At 44.8% G+C, this 20,744-nt stretch overlaps 1 protein-coding gene across 2 annotated transcripts; it reads right to left on the bottom strand.

Moving 5' to 3' along the window:
- Positions 1-14,954: 14,954 nt before the first annotated feature.
- On the bottom strand, positions 14,955-18,893 carry LOC310845217 (transcription cofactor HES-6-like). Of its 2 annotated transcripts, none has more exons than XM_083740014.1 (4): positions 18,613-18,893; positions 18,358-18,444; positions 18,149-18,224; positions 14,955-16,872 (listed from the first exon to the last, which is right to left on the bottom strand). In XM_083740014.1, the coding sequence occupies exons 1-4, from the start codon at positions 18,691-18,693 to the stop codon at positions 16,427-16,429; spliced, it is 690 nt and encodes a 229-aa protein (XP_083596140.1). In that variant the 5' UTR covers positions 18,694-18,893; the 3' UTR covers positions 14,955-16,426. The 2 variants fall into 2 exon arrangements, with proteins under 2 accessions (XP_083596140.1, XP_083596139.1); XM_083740013.1 differs by having other exon boundaries at positions 18,149-18,230; positions 18,613-18,892.
- Between the last annotated feature and the right edge of the window lie 1,851 nt (positions 18,894-20,744).

The raw sequence follows: 20,744 nt of genomic DNA, 5'->3' as shown, positions 1-20,744 counted from the left end.
TCTGCATGAAGCCTCTCTTAACAGAGATAGGTGTAGCATTGGGATTCAGCATCATGAATATGCATGGGTCTTTCCTTTATCCAGTTGGCAAGATTAATAACGACATCACCACACAATTGCATATGCTAGTGACAGTTAGCAACTGTGTGCCCTTATTTGTATAAGAAACAAAACCATGCCATTTAACCAGTGCTTTTTTTCTTTAAAAAATGTTTAGAGGTACTCATCTTGACTCAAGAAAATCACCATTTTATAGTTCAAATTGGGGGAAATAAATACAGTAAATGGCCCAAAGTACAAAGATTCACAAAATGTTTAGGGGTATGCGTACCCCCAGAAAAAAGCACTGCATATAATGACAACAAAAAAAGCTGTACCCTTTAGATGTTTTTGGTTTATGTCTTTTCAAGGAGGGCAATTTACCCTCTAACATACCAGTAATCTACATAAATTATAAAGACAGAAGAAGCGATTCCAGGATTTGGCAATGGAGCCCTGGGCTGCTGTTATGGGGTGAGAAATAAGGTTTTAATTTCCACATCCTGTTCTGTATATACAGGTGTAGAAATAGTTCATTTAGTTATCAAAGAGATCCTAGTAAAACTCTTATTCAGAAATTCAGCCATCTTGGAGCAGCCCTGCCATATACACTATCTCTTACCTGAACCAGTATAGAGGCTGGATGAGGGTGAATAGTTTGATACTGAAACCCAGCAAGACACATGCGATACTGGTACAGGATAGCCAGTCTCTGGAAGGACTTAGCTAGCCTATTACAGTCTCCCTGTTGACTGCCTGACCAGGTCAGAAGCCTTGAACTTGGCATTTCTTCTTGAGAAGTACATGGAGCGTCATTGCAGGAGTGCCTTCGTTCAAGTTTGGCAGATGAGCAGACTCTCTTCCTCTCCTAAATGCATCAAACCTTGCTATGTGGATCTATGCTTCTGTTAACTTTTAGGCTTGACTTCCACAATGCACCCTACATGGTTCCAGCACAACTCATACGTCTAGGGAAGAGCACTGCCTTCCAACATCATCTGGAGTGGGCACTGGTCTAATTCAAGGTACTGGTTTGAACATTTCAAAAACCTTTAACCTTTGTTCAGCCTGGTCCCATTCCTCAAGGGTCGTGGAGCCCCTTCACTAATTGAGATCTAGTAAACAAATGTTTTTATCTGTCAAAACCTGCCTTATACTGAGTCGTACCCGGCTCAGAGTTGCCTACACTGACTGCTAATGGCTCTCCAGGGTTTTAGACAGGAGTCGTTCCATGTCTTGTGTTAAGGACAGGGCATGCAACCTTCTGCATTTAAGGCAAGTGCTCTGTGAATTGGTTACGATCCTCCCCCTGCCATTTCTATTGGAAATTGGAACTGCAGTGGCTCAGAACAGAACTTTTGTGATCACTGCTGCCAAACTCTGAAAGGACCTACCAGAAAAGGAGAAGAAAGCTACATCTTTGTCAGCTTTTCAGAAGACCTCCCCTTTTAGCAACAAGTTCACATTGAAGTCCTGCTTCTGTGGCTGCTTGCATTTGCATTGTGTTCATTGATGAGCACCCTGCTGTTCATTACAGCAGAGTGGTATACAAGGTAAGCATCCTATGCTTTTTCTCTGTCTTTTAGTGATGTCAAGGGCAGCCTCCAGGATCAGTGTCAGATGGCATGCCTTTGAGTGTCAGTTGATGGGAAACAACAGCAGGAGAGGGCCATCACATTCATCTCTTTGTGGGCTTCCCATTGGCATCTGGTTGGCCACTGTAGGGAAACACTTGATCAGCCTTTGGTCTGATCCATCAGGGTTCTTCTTATGCTCTTATGGCCATAAGGTGAGAAGAAATTTGCCCTGCAAATGCTGTTGACATTGAGTGAGAGTTCACAGGGAGAAAGTCCTGCAAAACCAGGAATAGCATAGGTAGTGGTCCACTGGTGATAAATTTGGCTTTTGAGCCAATCTGATCACTGACCCCGATCACAGGCAGACCCATGTAAGCATGGCAGAGGCAATGGGATTTGTCTGTCCTCTTTTTGTCCCACATATATCTCTAATGTGCTGGCTCTTGGGGCCTGGCCCTCTATGCTTGTTTTCACAACCTTGTTTAGTTTATTTCTGACTCATCCCAAATTCTGACAAGAGAATAGCATCTTCTGTGGGACATGGCTGGCTGAGTAGAAGCACTGCTGTTAAGAGTTATCAGTTGCAGTGGATGTTTGAATTTCATACTTTGAAGCATAGGAGAAACAATTCTCTTATTCTGTTACCCTCCTCAGGTTTTCTTTTCCAAGTCATGTTCCACATTCTGTGGATACAGAGCATTCTGAGGCCTCATTGGGCAGCTGGTGTGGCAGATATTCCCTTAGGGTTTGCTCTCTTCTTTGGTTTGGCACTAGTCCTGCCAGCCCTCACCCCCTGAATTTGCAGTTAGAGGGCGTCATGGAAAGCGGTAAGAACATAAAGAAGAGCCTGCAGGATCAGGCCAGTGGCCCATCTAGTCCAGCCTCCTGTTCTCACCATGGCCAATCAGATGCCTGTGGGAACCCTACAAGCAAGACCCAATCACAAGGGCATTCTCCCCTCTTGCAATTTTCAGCAACTAGTTTTCCAAAGCATTACTGCTTCCAACTGTGGAGGCAGCATAGCCATCATGGCTAGTAGCCATTGATAACTGCAGCCTCCACAAAATTGCTCTCTTAAAGCCATCCAAGTTGGTGGCCATCACTGGGGGAGCGAGTTTCATCATTTAACTGCACTGCATGACAAAGTACTCTTATTTGTCCTGAACTAGATTGTGGCACAAGGGACGCGGGTGGCGCTGTGGGTTAAACCACAGAGCCTAGGACTTGCCGATCAAAAGGTCAGCGGTTCAAATCCCCGCGACGAGGTGAGCTCCCGTTGCTCTGTCCCTGCTCCTGCCAACCTAGCAGTTCCAAAGCATGTCAAAGTGCAAATAGATAAATAGGTACCGCTCCAATGGGAAGGTAAACGGTGTTTCCGTGCGCTGCTCTGGTTCGCCAGAAGCGGCTTAGTCATGCTGGCCACATGACCTGGAAGCTGTACGCCGGTTCCCTCGGCCAATAAAGCGAGATGAGCGCCGCAACCCCAGAGTTGGTCACGACTGGACTTAATGGTCAGGGGTCCCTTTACCTTTACCTAGATTGTGGCACAGACCAAATAAATGCAGCAAAGTTGGCAGTTTAGTATGATATGTCCTGTGCCACAGATATTGCACACACACACACACACACACACACACACAACCCACCCCCAGGGAATGGCTTAAGGGGGAAACACCAAAATATATTTCCTTACAGCTCCAAGGTGTAGGCTTTTGTTTCCCTGCCTGAAACTAGTTTCTCTTTCGTCCATTCTGCTTGTGGTAGCAAGAATGTTGGTGACTGTAAATGATATATCACTACAGAGCAGATGGTTTTGTTTGGCAACGTCCAGGTTTTCCATTCTGGAATTGACGGCAGGAAGCTGGCCTGCAAAATTAATTGCTGCTACTGTTTTACATGCCCTGAATGACTCTCAAAAGTGGGGCTGGGGGGGTGAGGAAACCCACATGCTCTTGTGTTTGCATGAAGTGTTGGTTAAAAACCTTGCGTGGAGAAGAGGATAATAATGCCATAGGCTGGCCGCTGGGATCAAATAATGAGCGGCTCATGATGTAACCTCCATTCATTGCCGTGAGGTTTGTGCAGAAGATCACCGTAGGTGATGTCTCCTTTATTTTTGAATCTAGAAGAAAAAGAAAAGGCAGTCCAAAGCAATACAGACCTGTGTTAATAAAAACACTTTTGTTGGTGCTCTCTGCTCAGTGCTCTCTGCTAGAAATGGAATCCAAAACCCCACTTTCGTTTGTTTGCAGTTCGGAATGATGTTTTTTAAAAAGGGTGAAAAGACACAGAGTAAAAGAGGGTGCTGAGACTTTCCCCAGAGCAGCAGCTGGAGCCGTGTATGTGGCAGTTGCTTTCTGAGCCGGTTTTGTTCAGCCTCTATTATCTCGCTCCATGCTGCTTGCTGGCATTGTGTCCTGAAGGCCATATGCCCCATCTGCTCTGCGCAGACATTCTGTTGGCAAGGAGCAGGGTGCCTGCCTTGTGCCTGCATCTGATTTCCATCCCAGGCAGGAATCCAAACTTTTATTGACAACTCCACCTCCCATTTAGCAAAAAAAAAGGGGGGGGGGAGAAATGAAAAAGAAATGATGGGGCCATTTGATTTCAGTTTTTAAAGCTGTAAAGTTTGTAATGCATGTCTCATTCCACTATAGAAGAGTTGAGTTGATATAAAGCTAAGAACACGCAGGCAGATCTTCTGTGTGCATTAAAAGAAGCAATGCAGCACAAAGGAAGCACGGCAACTGCATCTCCAGGTCCAGATTACGATAGGCAAACTGGTCCTATACAAAGCAGGTTTTTCATGCATTTTTAGAATTCATGTTGTGCTTTGGTTTCTGGTGTGTTCTCATGGGATTGCATCAGGTTGAATATAAATTATCATTGAAATAATCATTAAAAATGGACTGGAGCATATACTGCTGTTGGGTTATGTCATTTATTCCACAGGGTGAACCCACACCTGCCCTAAATTAGGCAATTCCGGCTTAATTTTTGCTTGCACTGTACTTGTCTGGTACATGTGCTTCTAGCAATAACATGTAACTTATTAACAGTGTACAAGAAGAATCAGGCTATAGGTGTGGCAAAGACCACAGTAAAGAGACCAGTTACATGTAGAATAATACCTATAAATGCACTTTATAAAACATTTAACGGCTGAAACAATTTCTTGCATTTTGTTCTCATGCCACAACCTTGTTGATGATCTAAATCCGAGGATGCCTTTGTTATAACTTGTGGGACAACTCAGCTGGTAGCAGTGGCGTAGCGTGGGGGGTGCAGGGGGTGCCGGCCACACCGGGCGCAACATCTGGGGGTTAGGGTTAGGGGGCACAAATCCACGGGTTAGGGGGTGCAAATTACTTGCCTTGCCCCGGGTGCTGACAACCCACGCTACGCCACTGGCTGGTAGAGCATGAGACTCTTATTCTCAGGCTCTGGGTTCGAGCTTCACATTGGGTAAAAAGATTCCTGCATTGCAGGGGGTTAGACTAGATGACCCACAAGGTCCCTTCCAACTCAGCAATTCTATGATTACACGTGCAAGGCGTGTGAATGATTGCAGGCTGTGGTGCAAGTTTCCATTTCCTTTTAGACATCAAATGGTTCTGAGGTTATGTGGCTTTTACACATGAATATATAGGTTTTTATGACAAAAATAGGTTGCATAAAATTAGCCCCATATAAAGTCGTGCAATCACACTCACGCACGCAAAAACACTGTCAGTCGGAATGGGGTATGAATTATCTAAAACTTGTTGCAGACAGCATGACCTTTATTTGTCATTTTTAAATGTGCTAATGGATTTGCTGAACAAAACTGTCACAGAGGTAAGTCAAGTTGTAGAACTGTGTGTGGCGATCTTTAGCATCCTTACTCATGAGTAAGTGTACTTCAGGCTAGCATCCACTCTCTTGAGCCCTACGGAATTTGCTTCGTCACCTAATTTAGGCTGTATTAGCCTGTGAACTTTATGGTGTCAACTTTTACTCCATTAGGCTGACAGCAGCATATTTACAGGTAAGAGTCTTTGTTGGATGCATCTGACATGATCAAAGGGTCCAAATGCTCAGGAAGTCATTGAACAACCATGCTACGTGTAGCCTTTGAAGGCTTATAGACCTAGAGGGACTCAGCAACGAAACCCAGACATAGTCATCCTGCAAAATGCAATATAAAACCAGCCTTGTCTGAACTTTGTCTACTTTAGAGGCAGCCTGGGATGCTGGACACACTTGATAAAAAGGTGTGCTTAGAAAGATGGGGAGATAGGATTCACTGACACTGTTGATCATTGCACCAAAAAAGAGGTATTAGCTAACTGTATAAAATATAATCATGATTATGTTTGTTTCTATACATTTTAATAACTCTTTAATGACGGGGGGGGGGGGATTGAGTGGATTTTGCAGAAATTATTTGGTGTGCCACATTCCCACCCTGTCTGAGAAACACTGGAATAGAAAGAACTTGAAAAGTCAATATTAAAATATTTTCTAGCAAAATACATTGGGCTGCAACAAATCAGAACAACACCTCCTAGCTCTTTAAAAGGTTGCCTATCTTTTCCTTGATGGTTTTTCTTACCAGGCCTGCTGTCCCTTTTAACAGCTATGAAGTTACAAAAGAATATGAGTTGCTGCTGCCCATCTAGAAAGTGGAGACTTTTCCACTGAAACTTTTGAGCTCCTCAGACTCCCTGAGCTGGCCAGCCCACTGAGTTGCCGAAAGAGTTAAATCTCGATAGAGTGAGCTGCTCTGCTCTCCTCTCCCCCACCCCCTATTCTCCCACCCAAGCAAACTGAGACTCACTTTGCAGTCTGCAGACGGCTGGAGTTCAGCAGCGGCTGCTGTAGGCAATGTAAGAAGAGCAATGCCAGCAGTCCTTCAACAGTGAAATTCAGACTTTTGAAGCAAGTCTGCGTAGCAGAGCTCTCCGAAGGCAGCATTTTGGTAAAACTGGTTTTTCCCATCCTTTCCCTCCTTGCTGAAAAGAACGAGGCACAGAAACCGTGCCAATTGCTCATTTGGAAAAATGCCGTCAGCCTGGTTATGATCCTGCCTGCGTGGTTAATACCTGGCTGCGTGATCTTTTGTTTATCATGGGATTTCCTCTCTTTATAATTTACACAGTAGTGGAAGCTGAGGATTATGAGGGGAAAGCTGCGAGGATGTTCTTTTGAGAAGAAGTCCGCAAGCCTGAACTTCACAACGAATTTATCCAAATACAGTGGTACCTCGGGTTAAGTACTTAATTCGTTCTGGAGGTCCGTTCTTAACCTGAAGCACCACTTTAGCTAATGGGGCCTCCTGCTGCTGCCGCGCCGCCGGAGCACGATTTCTGTTCTCATCCTGAAGCAAAGTTCTTAACCTGAAGCACTATTTCTGGGTTAGCGGAGTCTGTAACCTGAAGTGTATGTAACCTGAAGCGTATGTAACCTGAGGTACCACTGTATAGTATTGTAGAAACTAGGGAAGGGGGTCACAATTAATGCCTCTCTTGTAATTCAAGCACCCCCTACTACTCTGTGAGCGCTTTTCTGGCACCACAGCATCCAAGCATTATGGAGTTGTGTCCTGGATCATGTTCCAAGCATGTTTTTCAGAATAAGCCACCATAGTGGCCATCTTGGGAGGGAAGGAAGGAAGGGCACAGCCAGAACCATTGTTTTATACATGAGGGTGGTACACAAATTAAACATCTAGGCCCACAGTGTGCAGTTCAAGTGAATGGATCCGCGCAAACACTGGGCAAGCATTTTGAAAAGGAGGACTTCTGTTGAGTGTGCAAGGTGCAAACTGTGTTGAGGGGGGAGGCAGAGTCCCTTTTTCAAGCACTGGTGAGCATTTCCAGTTCTTAGCTGAACCTACCTGCAGTTCTTGAATAATTCCACTAGCTGCCCTCAAGATAGAGAGCCAGTGTGGTGCTGTGGTCAGAGCATTGGGCTAGGACCTGGGAGGCCAGGGTTCAAATCCCCACTTGGCCATGAAGCTCACTGGATTGGCCACCTACAACTTACACCATCTCTGATTGTTGGCCATGCCGATTGGGGCTTTAGAGAGCTGTCATCTAAAACTGACCGGAAGGCGTCATGTTAGGGAAAGGTGATTAATTGTGTCCAAATGTATGCTGTCCACTGCAAAGGAACCTGTTCCTATTTTTGCAGACTAATAACTCTTGTGGGGTGGGTGGCACTGTGGGTTAAACCACAGAGCCTGGGACTTGCCGATCAGAAGGTTGGTGGTTCGAATCCCCGCGACGGCGTGAGCTCCCGTTGCTCAGTCCCAGCTCCTGCCAACCTAGCAGTTCGAAAGCACATCAAAGTGCAAGTAGATAAATAAGTACCGCTCTGGCGGGAAGGTAAACGGCGTTTCTGTGCGCTGCTCTGGTTCGCCAGAAGTGGCTGAGTCATGCTGGCCACATGACCCGGAAGCTGTACGCTGGCTCCCTCGGCCAATAAAGCAAGATGAGCGCCGCAACCCCAGAGAGGGCCACGACTGGACCTAATGGTCAGGGGTCCCTTTACCTTTACCTCTTGTGGGCTAACATATAAGCCGGGCATATCATCTTTATTCAGAGCAGCCAAAAGTCACAGAATAAGATCACTTGTGAGTTTCACAGAGCTCTCCTGGAAGGAGTGCCGGAAATAGCATTTGCACATGTGTGTGCGCCCGCACACTCCGGCCCACCGGCCCAAGCCACAAACACTTTGCTGACCCCCTTGTTAATGGATTGTATTGAGTATGTGACAATCTTCAGCAAGTGATTCAGGATACTTTTTGCAGACTAATGGTTCTTAACCTTTCTGGGGTCATGGCCCCCTTTGAGAATATGATGAAAGTTAAAAATCACAGTAGGTGTGACGTAACACTTGTGATGTAAAGAGTTTTTTGAGGGAAAGAAACTGCAGATAAAAAATCATATAATATATTCTGAAACCGAGATGAAGGGAAGTCAATCAGTGTTGTGTGTTATTTAGTAAATGTAAGTTAATTTGTTGGTATCTTATGTTAGGAGATGTTTTTTCTTTTGTTTTCGTTATTATTATTTCTCTTTTTTATGTATTTCTTTTTTGTGTGTATGTGTTATGTATGTTTCTTTTGTTTGGCTTAATGTTTGATGTAGCAAAACGAATTAAAATCAATAAAAAAAGAAGAAAAAAAGAGAATATGATGAAAGTTGTGGAGCCCACCTCCCACCTCAGATTTTTTTCAGAAGGGCAATTTTCAAAATAACAGGAAATAAATTGATTTTATGCCCAGATCCCCTGAAACCCATTCCTGGACCACAGGTTAAGAGCCTCTGATATAGACATGCTTCTCCCCAGCAGAGGGAAATGGTTTCTGCCCAACTTCAGTCATCTACTGCCTCAAGTCCCTGGCTTTCATTCCAGTGTGTTTTTTTACCATATTTTGGACACTTCCACAATCCACCTTTTATAAAAATCCCCTCCTCCCCAGCATGTTTTTCATTGTAAACATTTATTCAGCACTTTTGCAGGGAAATAAACATTTTTTAAGAAGAAAAATGCTAGGGGTGGGTGAGGTTTGTAGCAGCAGCTTCGTAACTGTCACAACTATTCACTGCTTCTAAAATAGTTTGATCTCAAGCCAAAAGATCTGAGCTTTTTTTCAAAAACACACTGGGTGGAGTACGAGAACAATTTGAAACAAAGATGTCTTTTAGAAGCTCTTTGTAGGAGCTGCTAATCTGTGAGGCTTGGAGAACATCTAAATGAGACATCCATGGGGGGAGGCAGACGTGTGTGGGTCTTTTCCACAAAAGCAGGAGCATTCTGAGAAGTGGTGTGTGTATGGACTCATTTAGCCCTGTCCACTTGACTGAATACAGAACTACTGCTCTAGCCCTGGAGGACCTCCTCTCAGGTGAGCAGCCCCCTCATACCTGTGTGAATAAAGGACTTGAGAAGTACCAGGTTCTCCTCTAATCTGCTAATTAGACAGCAAATTTTGAAGCTCTTCCTGTGCTTACGATAGGCTCCCTCTGTGAGGTAGAAGATTGGAAGACCAGGAGTCTAAATTACTCAGGGAACCTCCCCAAGTAGATGAGAAAACACCCTGCTTCCGGAATGCAATGGAGGTGGAGCTTAACACGCTCATCCCTGCTTCCATGTTGGTTTTAAACACGAGAATACCCAAAGAGGTCATATGTCTACCTCAAATCTTGTTTATCAGAAAACACCAACCGGATTTGAGCCCACAACACATCATCCAAGTTTATCATTCGTTTCAGTAAGATTTCAGTGTACCTTTCCCTGGCCTATTTATTTATTTACATTCCATATAGCATATTTCATATTCACAGCTCTTCCTTGCGCCACTGGCCTTTTGACCTCTTTAAACGAAGCAACTTCTCTGGACCTCTGTGCACATATATTGTAAGTGACCTTTTCACACATCTTGCCACAGAGGGCTTTTTTCGTCTCTAAAGGTGGCTAGAATGGTGTTGAGCCACCAAGGTTAATTATCCACTATTTGGCTGCAAACGTTTTCCTGAAACTTGCTGTCATCTGGATTTGGGGCTTACAACAGGCATGGAGGAGAGGGGTTGGATGGATGACCATTTGCCACTACAAATACTCACTGTACCCAAAATACTTTCTGAGCCTTGCCCTTGCATAGCATGCCATTATGAGGGGCATGCAAGATCACCTGTAAGGCAAATACTCCCCATTGACATTTGACCCAAAGCAGTAACAAGCCCTTCTCCCAGACCCTTTTCTACTGATCTACTTATTTACAAGCATCACTGACCACTGCCAATGGTGTAGTGCTAATAACTACAGGGTTTTCCAACTGCATATCAAACAAATATCCCCCTTCTTATGGCATGGAGGGGTGTACCTCTTTTTACAATCTAGTACAGTAACAACCCAGCTAGGGTCTTGCTATTACTTTGAAATTGCAAAGAATAAAGGCAGTTTCTATGTAGGGGGTGGAGAGAAAAGAGAAAAAGCATGAACTTTCTTTTCAGTGTAACTGCTGGAAACCACATCCCCACCCCAATGAAAAGCTCACTCTTCCTGCCTTTATCAAGGAGGTGTCAGATCTCACACCTTTGCAGTAAGGTACAGAAATGCAAATTTTTTTGAAACCCGGTAACACCTAATGAGAGGATGTAAACTTTCTGTGAACTTAATTTGTGGATTTGTGGTGTGTGTTTTTTAAAATTTCTCAATGTTTCAATGCCAGTTGTACATTTCCAGATTGCACATTTTAAAAATACAGAACTTGAAGATGGTCCTTTGCTCTTTTGAAAGACAGAATGACTTCAGTTTGTTAGACCTCCTGTTTATAACCCCCTGCATGTCTGCAGGAGACAAAAAAATATACAAAGTGCAACTCCAGAATTACATACCTCAGAATCAGCTGTTGAATTTCCACTGACTCTCTTCTCTATTCTAGCATCAAAACTTCACTTTTTTAAAACTTTGTTTACAAGTTACAATACTCCCCCTTTTTCCAAGTTTGCAGCTGCTACTACTACTACTAGTAGTAGTAGTAGTAGCTGTACCTTATCTTGTAGTGCCTTATCTTCAATTAACTAAGCTTTCATCCCACAAATTCCTGTTTTGCATACTCAACAGTGAGCAATCCCTACATACGTACATACTTTGGGCTAATAGGTACATCATTGTTTTGAGAGCAGTAACATCACCCTTGACCCAACCACAATGCATACAAGAGTATTTACATTAGCACAGGCATGTCCAATTCCCAAGAGACACTGATCTACTCCCAGTATAAAAAAACTGGTAGTGATCTACCCATTGTCATTGGATCTTTTTAGGAGGGAAGTACCCAGAGTTGTTGAAGGGACGCAGGTGGCGCTGTGGGTAAACGCCTCAGCGCCTAGGGCTTGCCGATCGAAAGGTCGGCGGGTGCGCTCCCGTCGTTCGGTCCCAGCGCCTGCCAACCTAGCAGTTCGAAAGCACCCCTGGGTGCAAGTAGATAAATAGGGACCGCTTACTAGCGGGAAGGTAAACGGCGTTTCCGTGTGCGGCTCTGGCTCGCCAGAGCAGCGATGTCACGCTGGCCACGTGACCTGGAAGTGTCTCCGGACAGCGCTGGCCCCTGGCCTCTTGAGTGAGATGGGCGCACCAACCCCAGAGTCTGGCAAGACTGGCCCGTACGGGCAGGGGTACCTTTACCTTTTACCCAGAGTTGTTGAGCTTTTTCGGGGAAGGATTGCACAGAGTTTTTTTAGCTCCCCCCCCTAACTTTTTGTACATGATAAGGATCCTGCAATCTACCAGGATCAGCCAGGGATCTACTGGTAGATAGCGATCTACTGGTTGAACACCCCTGCATTAGCAGAATTGCTTTACCAACCAGAGGAAAGGAGCATTACTGTATCATATTGCTTTGTTAAAACAGCTGTGTGGTTTCTTGTTCAAAACGGCTGCATGGCAAGCAGAACTTGAACAGGTTAAACTTTTCTGTTGCTTATGCAAGGATCCATTTAATTGGTTGAATGTGTCATATACCTATTAAAGACGCAGAACTTTACTGGGGAAAGGGGAAAATAACTTCTCTACACTAGATGCTGCCCTCATAAAAATATGATAGTAGACTTCAGGACCGCAAGTTAGTGGGAGGGAATCCTGTGGCCTTTCAGCTATTGTTGGACTATAACTCCCCACCTCATGATGGGAGTTGGAATCCAAAATTCTCTGGATGGTCACAGGTTTCCCACCTCTGTATTAAACTAAGGAGAAGACTAATCTCCCCCCTAGAGTTTACTACATACAAGCAGCAGGAAATACATGAATCAGCATTCAGGAATATGACAGCTCTTCCTACAGTACATAATTGTGCCACCAGAAAAAACTCACATCTGGCAGGATCACAACAAAAAGTTGCAAAGACCTACCAGAGATTCTGGCGCCTTAGAAAAGTAGGCATGAATTGTACAGGTTTGTGAACAGAATATGGGGTTTTGTTTTTGCACCCTCCTTTTTTTCAGTGACACTCAGAAAGACTAATATAAAGCAAAGGGACCCAAGCAATTATTGCTAAAAATTCACGACTTTAGTATTTGCTTGTTTCCATGGTTGTCACTTTGAGGCTTGCAAGGTATATCTCTTTGCAAGGCATATCTCTTTGGCTTGCAAGGCATATCTCTTTGGCTGGAGAGTAGAATTGCCAATTACACTGGATGGGATCTGGCAGCTGCTTCCCATAATCATCATTCAGAAAGAGATGAGACTTGAATAGCAAGGAAAGGCTGAGGTCATCTTTTTGACAAGAATGAGTTTAGCTTTCCTTTGGTCAAAGCCACCTAGGCAGAAGTTTAGAAAGCCAGAGACCTGTAAGTGAGAAAGCTACTGACACAGCAAACCTGTAGATTTGGACAGAGGTGGCTCTCTCACATACACACACGGGAAAGGGGAAATGTGAGCCTGGATGAACCATATTTTCCAGATTCCCACTTTCATATGAACAATTCTACTAGAAGTCATGCAATTGCGCACAGAGTGCTCCCACAAATATGCAAAAGTCCAAGAGGAAAGGCCTACATTGAATGCACAAACCCACACCCCTAGAACTTGCTAACGTTTCTGCACCACCCAAACCTTTAAACCGCTTTTGATATACCTACCCATGCCCTGTATATGCAACCTCTTCCCACATCCATCTCTAGGCGGAGGGAACCATAAACTCTTATAACAACATGTGTCCCTTTCCGTGGGGCCACAAAGCACACGGCTGCAACAGTTTTTGAATTATTTTCAGCTAACAACCAGCAAGACAAAACTGTATGTACATTCTGTCTCCCCTCCCCACAGCAGGTTTGAGAAAACTGGCTCGGAAGAATGATACAAGGTTGGTAGGTAAAACCAGCCCTCAGGGATAGAACCAAGTCAGAAGACACCTCTCAGATTTGCACCCGGGAATCAGAAATATGGAATCATAGAGTTGGAAGGGACCCTAAGGCTCTCATGTAGTCCAGCCATCAGCAACACAGGAATTCCTCCCTGGGTGAGCCAGAATCACCAACCTTCTGGTTAACAGCCAGACCCACTGACCCACTTGGATAAAGAGAGTATAATCGTCCATAAGTGCAGACAGCTTAAGTACCTATACCAGGCTGCTCACAATGTGCAAAGAGCAACTCAAGGCTGGCTAGTTTTATTTTCTCCTGAAAAACTCCTATTCATTTATTGCGTAGGTAGTCCATTATTAATGTGTGGGTACCAAGATGTACACTGCCTATTCAAGGGTCCAAGAGGGCCAGTGTAACAGTCCTTTAACCCTATGATTATGCTGCATCCTTGCTCATTAAACCTTTGTGCGATTTTGATGCATACCTTCTGCTGAGGGAATCAAACAAAAGCAGGCCAACCCAAATATTGTCAGGATGACATTTAAAGCCTCAAGCTTGAAAACCTATTTTTTCAAAACTGAAAAAAGGCTGGACTTGAAGCATAACCACGCTTACCTGGGAGTACGCCCCACTCAATTCAGTAGGATTTACTTGTGAGTAGACATCCTTAGGGTGATGTTCCTAGACATTTGATGTTAAATTGACCGCTTATAGTTATTTTGAGGTTCTCCTATTCATTGTGATTTTTTTTCACTGAAGATCATCTGCTAGGTCCATGTTTCCCAAACAAGGGTCTCCAGCTGTTTTCAGACTACATTTCCCATCATCCCTGACCACAGGGACTTGCTAGCTAGGGATGATGGGAGTTGTTATCAAAAAACAGCTGGAGACCCAATTTGGGCTCCTACTCTAGTCTTCTACCCCACAATACTATTTTTTCCCACTTAAGAATTTGCAATAATCTACTAAAACAAATAATAACTTGTAATATTTTAGTTCTAGTCCAGAATACCTAAGAGACTGCAGCCCTAAATACTGTTATTCAAATGCTGCTTTTAAACACAAAAAACAATACAACAAGGTCCTGCTCATGTTTAATGTCCCAAGTAAAAGTTTATTTGACCTCCCTGGGCCTTAACTTAAGCTGGTATTATTACAGCCTATTTCCTTTATTCCATACACTCTCTCTCTCTAAGTCATTATGTACAGGGTGTTATTTTCACTGAAACTGTCCATACTAACGCTTAGTTTGCACATCAAAACATTCCCTGATCTACTGTAAAAGCAAAAAAGGTCTTTACAGGGAAGACTTCCCCTTCATGGGGGAAAAAGTGGGAGGGAGAATGTGGGCCTCCCTTCTAGTTCAAAGGTAGGTGAGAATCTAGCAGTCAGAGAGAAACAACTCTTGTGACAGGCTTGAATTACGGGACATCCAGTCCGATGGCTTAAAGGTTAGTTACAAAGCACACATCTACCAGTAAACTTTGTTTCCAATTTTATTATTCCACATGGTTAACAAAAAGGAAGATTACATAGCTAGCCCTCCAACCTTACTTTTACCCCTCCCTTTCTTTCACTATGCTGGGACATTTTCTTGCGTTAAGGAAACTTACAGCATAGATCTATATTACAATGACAGCTCTGTGGAAAGGTAACAGCACAAACAGCTCACAAATCTTAAAAAATAAAAAACACCTGTTTTTTAAGTGGAGGAAAGCTGAAGTTGCAGTAGATCAAAGAACATCTTTCGAGTTTCTTAATTAATGGCATGTAATTCAATGTTTTCCATTCAAACCGGGAAAGTATTCAATGGTTCAAACCCTAACTAAGCCATTTGTTATTGGCTTTTACACAATTACCAATGCTGTTGCTTAAAAACAAAGGCTTAGCAATGACAGACTAAATTGGGAAGTCATGTAACCAAACGCAGGAACATACGTGTGCCAAAAACCAGAAGTATAACCACCGTGTTAGCCCAAGAATCCTGAACAAATGAAACATTCCAACTCCCCATACTTGAACAGGCAAGTTCAGTACAATAATTAAGTGCTTAATTACCAATGTTTGCACTCAAGGATACATATTTATGAATTTCTCACTTGGAACAGAATTTCTAGAACAGACGTGTCACCCACCCCTCAAAATACATGCAATCATTGGTGAATTTAGTTGCTTTTATTTTTATATATATAAAAAGATTAAAATAAAACATTTGACAAGCTATAAAACATACCACAATAAATTCAAATGTGCTAGCTGTGCGTAAGACACGTTTCTAAAAGGCACCCTGCCACCAATATTTTAAATGCTCACCTAATTCCAGTCTGGCTCCTAGTTTCCTCTTCCTTCACTGAAGGAGAAATCCTAGACCACTAAACTCATCAAGAGACTAGCTTCACCAATCCCTTTCAGGGATTTTCCTTTTTAAAAAATAAGAGAGAGAAAAATCTATCACTAGAACATTTGAAGTTGTGCATAACTGCTTAACTTCATACATTTCACTGGTATTAAACCACCAAGTTTTCAAATGCACAAGGGTTTTCTCCTAATCGAAAAAAGGTAGTGATTCAGGGCCACTTATAAGGACCATTTAAAAAACCCCAAGGAAACAAAAAAGGTAAGTTGCAAAACACTGCTGTGCTTCAACAAAAGAGCTCTGCTTCCATACTTCCATCTCTTTTAACCCACACCCTTAATCATAAAAAGAAACCAATACTTTCCAATATTCACCTCTCACACTCACAGATGAAATGTTAACACATTCGAGCTATTTAGCCTGTCAGGATTTGACAGTGTAAGAGTGCCCAGCTATGCAGTCCTGAAATACAGCAACATTACGACACAAATGCACCATCTGAAATCCTCACCGTCTCTATTCCAATGGCTAGAAGAACACAGTGCTCAAGTATTCTCCCTATTAGGTAGATCTTCGTTGGTTCCTGCGCAGTCTCTTTACTACCAAGGTCTCCACATAGATTTGGAAAGGCTGGAGGAAGGCACATTTTGCGTCCTAGACCTGTCCAGTCCATCCAAAGAGATGTGGCTTTGCTCAGCCTCCGTGTCTTCCACATCAGAGCAAGTCTCCTCACTGGAGGAAGGTGAAGGAAGAGGCGAATTGGGACTGGGCAGGTTCAAAGCTGCAGGCGATTCCCCAGGCGTTTGGGAGAGCCCATCGCTGCCAGGCCACTGGCTGATGGAGGGGTCTGACAAGACATCCGCTATCAGGTCCTGGAAACTGCCTTCGTTCAGAGGCATCGACTCCAGAAGGTGGTTCAAGAGCTCTGCTGCAATGGTGGAATCAATCCCCGGGCAGTTGGAGACAAACGTATGAACTTCATGCATGCACTGAATGTACCCAGCTGCAAAGCGCTCGCTGGCCTCCCGCTGCAGTTTGTCACTATCTGAGGCCACAGGCAAAGAGAGAAACACAGCAAGGGTCACAAAACATCCATTTCTCCTCTCCCCAGTAGTACTGCAGAAGGCTATCTACTCCCTTGCCCTTCAGGGCTGGCTAGATGCTAAAACTACATCCCACCCACCCCCCACCATACCTGTCAATGCCAAACTTGAAAAATGAGACCTAAAGGCTTCTAAGGGACAATCAGCCAGCATCACTGCAAATCTGGCTGAGGATACAACTGTATGTTTCAGGGTGAAAGCCCCAGCCTTTATGCAATGAGATAAATGTTTTGGAAAAACAAGGTAGATGGGGCTGATAGATGAGGTTTTATATACCTAAATGTGCCTGCTTTCTAGTAACAGTTGTATAAGAATAGTTTTAACTAGACTGAGCAAAGTTGGATTTATGCAGTCATTTCACCGCAAGTCCAATTCACAACTCAAGCAGAAGCAGAACTGCAATACTCTTTGTCACAAGCACAGCTCGGCCTAGGTATGTTTACTCCAAATAAAACAAGTCTCATCATAACAATTAAGTTAGATCAAAAAAGGGATAGCAGCAGCCACTAGGTAGGGCAACAGGGAAAGAAAAAGAACATAAAATGAAACCAGAACAGTGAAGGCCAGCAACTTTGGTTCAAACCAGAAATACTTCAGGTGTGCTCTAAGTAGCACCGGTTTTGTGTTAAACTCCCTGGTTTGTTGTGGTATCACAAGGGGCAGGGAGAAGAGACATCATGCATACAGCCCTCAATAGCAAAGAGGAGGAATCAAAATGTAATGATCGTAAGGAAGTAAAGAGAGCTGCTTACAATACAGCCCTATGGATGTCTACTTGGAAATAAGTCCTACTGAATTCAAGGGGACTTGCTCTCAGGTAAGGATATACAAGACTGCTGTCTTACTAAGGAGAACAGAAAAGATAGCTTCCCACCCCAAGAGAAATGGGAGTACAGAATGGAAACGCTTTATTGGCAAAATAAGCAATGGATGCATGTGCCATGCAATCCTTGGGTCCTGATGCTCCCTTCTTTTCTAAAAAATAATAATGAAATTTAACTCTGCACCCCCATCCCATTTCCCTCCCTCTGTCTGACAATCCCCTTTAATTTATCTGCCCGGCAGCTTCCTCCTCCAGCCCTAATAAGGAGTAGTTCTCTAGGTAACCGAGGAAACAGCCAGATCCCCCACGCAGGACCAGGATGGAGATGGGAACGAGAGAGAAGGAAGGAAGGAAGGAAGGATGGATGTCACAGGGCAACAGCTGCGGCCACTCACCGAGAGACCTGTTCTGCAGGATGCCTTGCACTCGCTTCACCGTCAGCTCCAACACCTCGGCGTTCTCCATCTTCGCCTGGAACTAGCAGCAAGCAAAAGGAGAGAGAGGGGGAAAGGCCACAGCAAAGAGCGAGCTCGTCAGTCCCAGCCCCCCTTCCCGTCCTCCGCGCCCCCCCCCCCGCCCGAAAGCCCTCCGCCGGCCAAGTTACCTCCGTGTCCGCCAAGATCAGCCGCAGCTCTTGCAAGCTCTCGTTGATCCGCGCCCGCCGCTTCTTCTCCACCAGCGGCTTCCTTGCCTAGCGAGGAGAGAAAGAAGAGGGGAGGAGCAGAGGGCGCCACTTGCAGATCGCTGCACGCGCGCCCGCTTGCAAAAGCAGGCGCGCACGTCGCGAGCGCAGCCCGCCCCAGAAGTCCACCCCCCCCCCCACAAACACCACCCCACGCAGCTCCCGCAGCTCCCTCACCTTCCTGTCTCCTCTGGCCTCGAAGAAATCCTCGTCGTCCCGGCTCGGTCGGTTCTTGCTGGGCCGAAAGGAAGGAGCCATGGCCGGATCCGGGGCGATGCGAATGGGGCAAATGCAGGACGACGGAGCGGGGACGGAGAAGTGCAGAGCAAGGGCGGCCGGGGGCGGAGGCAAGGAGGCGGAGGCCGGAAAATCGTGCAGCGAAATAAATAGATGAAGCGCAAGGCTGCTGCCTCCGTCCCGCACTCCCCCGCCCCCTCCCGCGGCCGCCGCCCCGGCCTTATTTATAGCCTCTGATTTGCATGTCAATGAGTCTATTGGACGCGGCGCGCCGAGAGGAAGCCCGAACGTTGAGCGAAGCCACCAATGGCGGGCGGGCGCTTTGTCTGGCCGGGCGCTTTCGGGGACGTTTTCCTGGTCGTAACAGAAGCGAAAGCAGCGGCAGCGGCGGGGGGCGGAGGGAAGCCGCGCTGCTGGACAGGGACCGTCGCCCAACGCGCGTTGTAATGTTTGCTTGCCGTTAGTTTCTGCCTGGTGTTTTCTCAGTTGCTCGCTCGCGGGATTCGACGCGATCGTTCCGTTCTCAAGAGTTAACAGCGGGGTTTCTCGCTGGAGGAAGGGCAGTAAGGGAGCGTGTGTATGTTAGAGAGCGAGATGGGAGTTGCAATAACGTGTGGAAAGGGTGTGAAAGCGACGCGCAAGTTGCTTACTGGGCTTGCTAGTGTGCAGTCTTCAACCATCCAAATTTGCACTAGGATTTCTTACTGTGATTATTAATAACCACATGTTTGTAAGGTGGTGATAGTACTGTTGTTGTGACCTATCTTGTAGGGTTGCCATATTTGAAAAAGAAAAAACCAGGACACCCCGAAAGTTCTTGAGCTATTTTTTGTTTTTACAAAAATGGCAAGAAACCGCGATTTTAAAAAAAATGACTTGCCTATGATCCAGGACAAACCACCGCTTTCGGGACCCGACCCCCCCCCCCATCACCACGTCAATACCGTCTTTGAAATCTCACTAATGTCCAGGAAAACCCGGACGTATGGTAGCCCTATGAATCAGACCGTGACCCAGTCCAGTAGTTACTGGCCAGCATGTTAGGTGGCTGGACATCCAAGTTCTGACAGCAAAGTTATTAAATATGTGCATACTTTGAAAGCAGCAGCTACAGAAAACCAACTTTTCAGTGTTAGATCATTGATACTACTGGAAGTGCATGTGTACAAGAGAAAGAGGCAGATGGATCTTCAAATCACAGCAGGCTCAGCAGGAACCGTCAAAATGATCTATGGTTGCAGCCTCTGAGTCATATTTTGCCTTCAGGTTTTGTTTGTTTTATATACAAACCTTACGGAGCGCATATCTGCATCTAACCTTGAAAAGGTTTTGTCAACACTACTGAGAAAGATTTGGCTTTTCTCATCTCCCCAAATCATCTGAATAATTCATGGGGAGGGGAGCAATATCCTATCATCAGTGGAAAGAACTCTGGGAAATAACAATATTTGATACTTGGGCAATCAGTGTAATTTAGTTACAAATCCATGCTCCACAAGAAGTAGAGTCAAACTGCAGCAAAACAGTAACTGTAGGAGGAAATACTAAGAAAACCCACAGCATTCTTAACAACTCCACTGCCACTGGCAAATCACAATGTGGCAATCACAATGGTGCAGAACACAGAACAATTACAACACAGAACATTACATAGGATGTAATGTAGCAATTCTATTTGGAGACTTGGATTTTCAGGAAGAAGGCACTTCCATTGCAGCCAGGCAGGTGCACTCATCAATGGTTGAAGAATGCTTTGTTTACTACAATGTGTAACATATAAAGCAAATGGGCCCTTGCTACAAAATGACAGTGCTTCTATTTAGGGTTTCAGCCACTCAATTCCATTCTCTCATCCCAGTTTCCCTTTACCTCACGCATGTCAGAATTCTGCACCCACATGCTTAGTTTGGGGAGGAGGGGTTTCAACTTGGGTCTTTTAATCTCCTTTAATTTTAGGTGATGTACAAATGACTCAGTTAATATCTCTGAGTAGCTTCCTCTCCCACCTCTTGGGAAATTGAAACACAGCTTGCCAGGAACTGACAAAAATATGGTTCCTTCTACACACCTGT

Source organism: Podarcis gaigeae, assembly GCF_964106915.1.
Source record: "Podarcis gaigeae genome assembly, chromosome: 5".
In the NCBI taxonomy this organism is placed as follows: domain Eukaryota; kingdom Metazoa; phylum Chordata; class Lepidosauria; order Squamata; family Lacertidae; genus Podarcis; species Podarcis gaigeae.
This window is presented reverse-complemented; position numbering and strand designations above follow the sequence as displayed.

What these genes read in the sequence shown, in the direction of transcription:
- LOC310845217 (XM_083740013.1), bottom strand. Translation starts at nt 18,693, where the DNA reads ATGGCTCCTTCCTTTCGGCCCAGCAAGAACCGACCGAGCCGGGACGAC. An exon ending in AGGCCAGAGGAGACAGGAAG is followed by an intron (nt 18,445 to 18,612) that starts GTGAGGGAGCTG and finishes TCTCCTCGCTAG; the next exon opens with GCAAGGAAGCCGCTGGTGGA. An exon ending in TGATCTTGGCGGACACGGAG is followed by an intron (nt 18,231 to 18,357) that starts GTAACTTGGCCG and finishes GCTTGCTGCTAG; the next exon opens with TTCCAGGCGAAGATGGAGAA.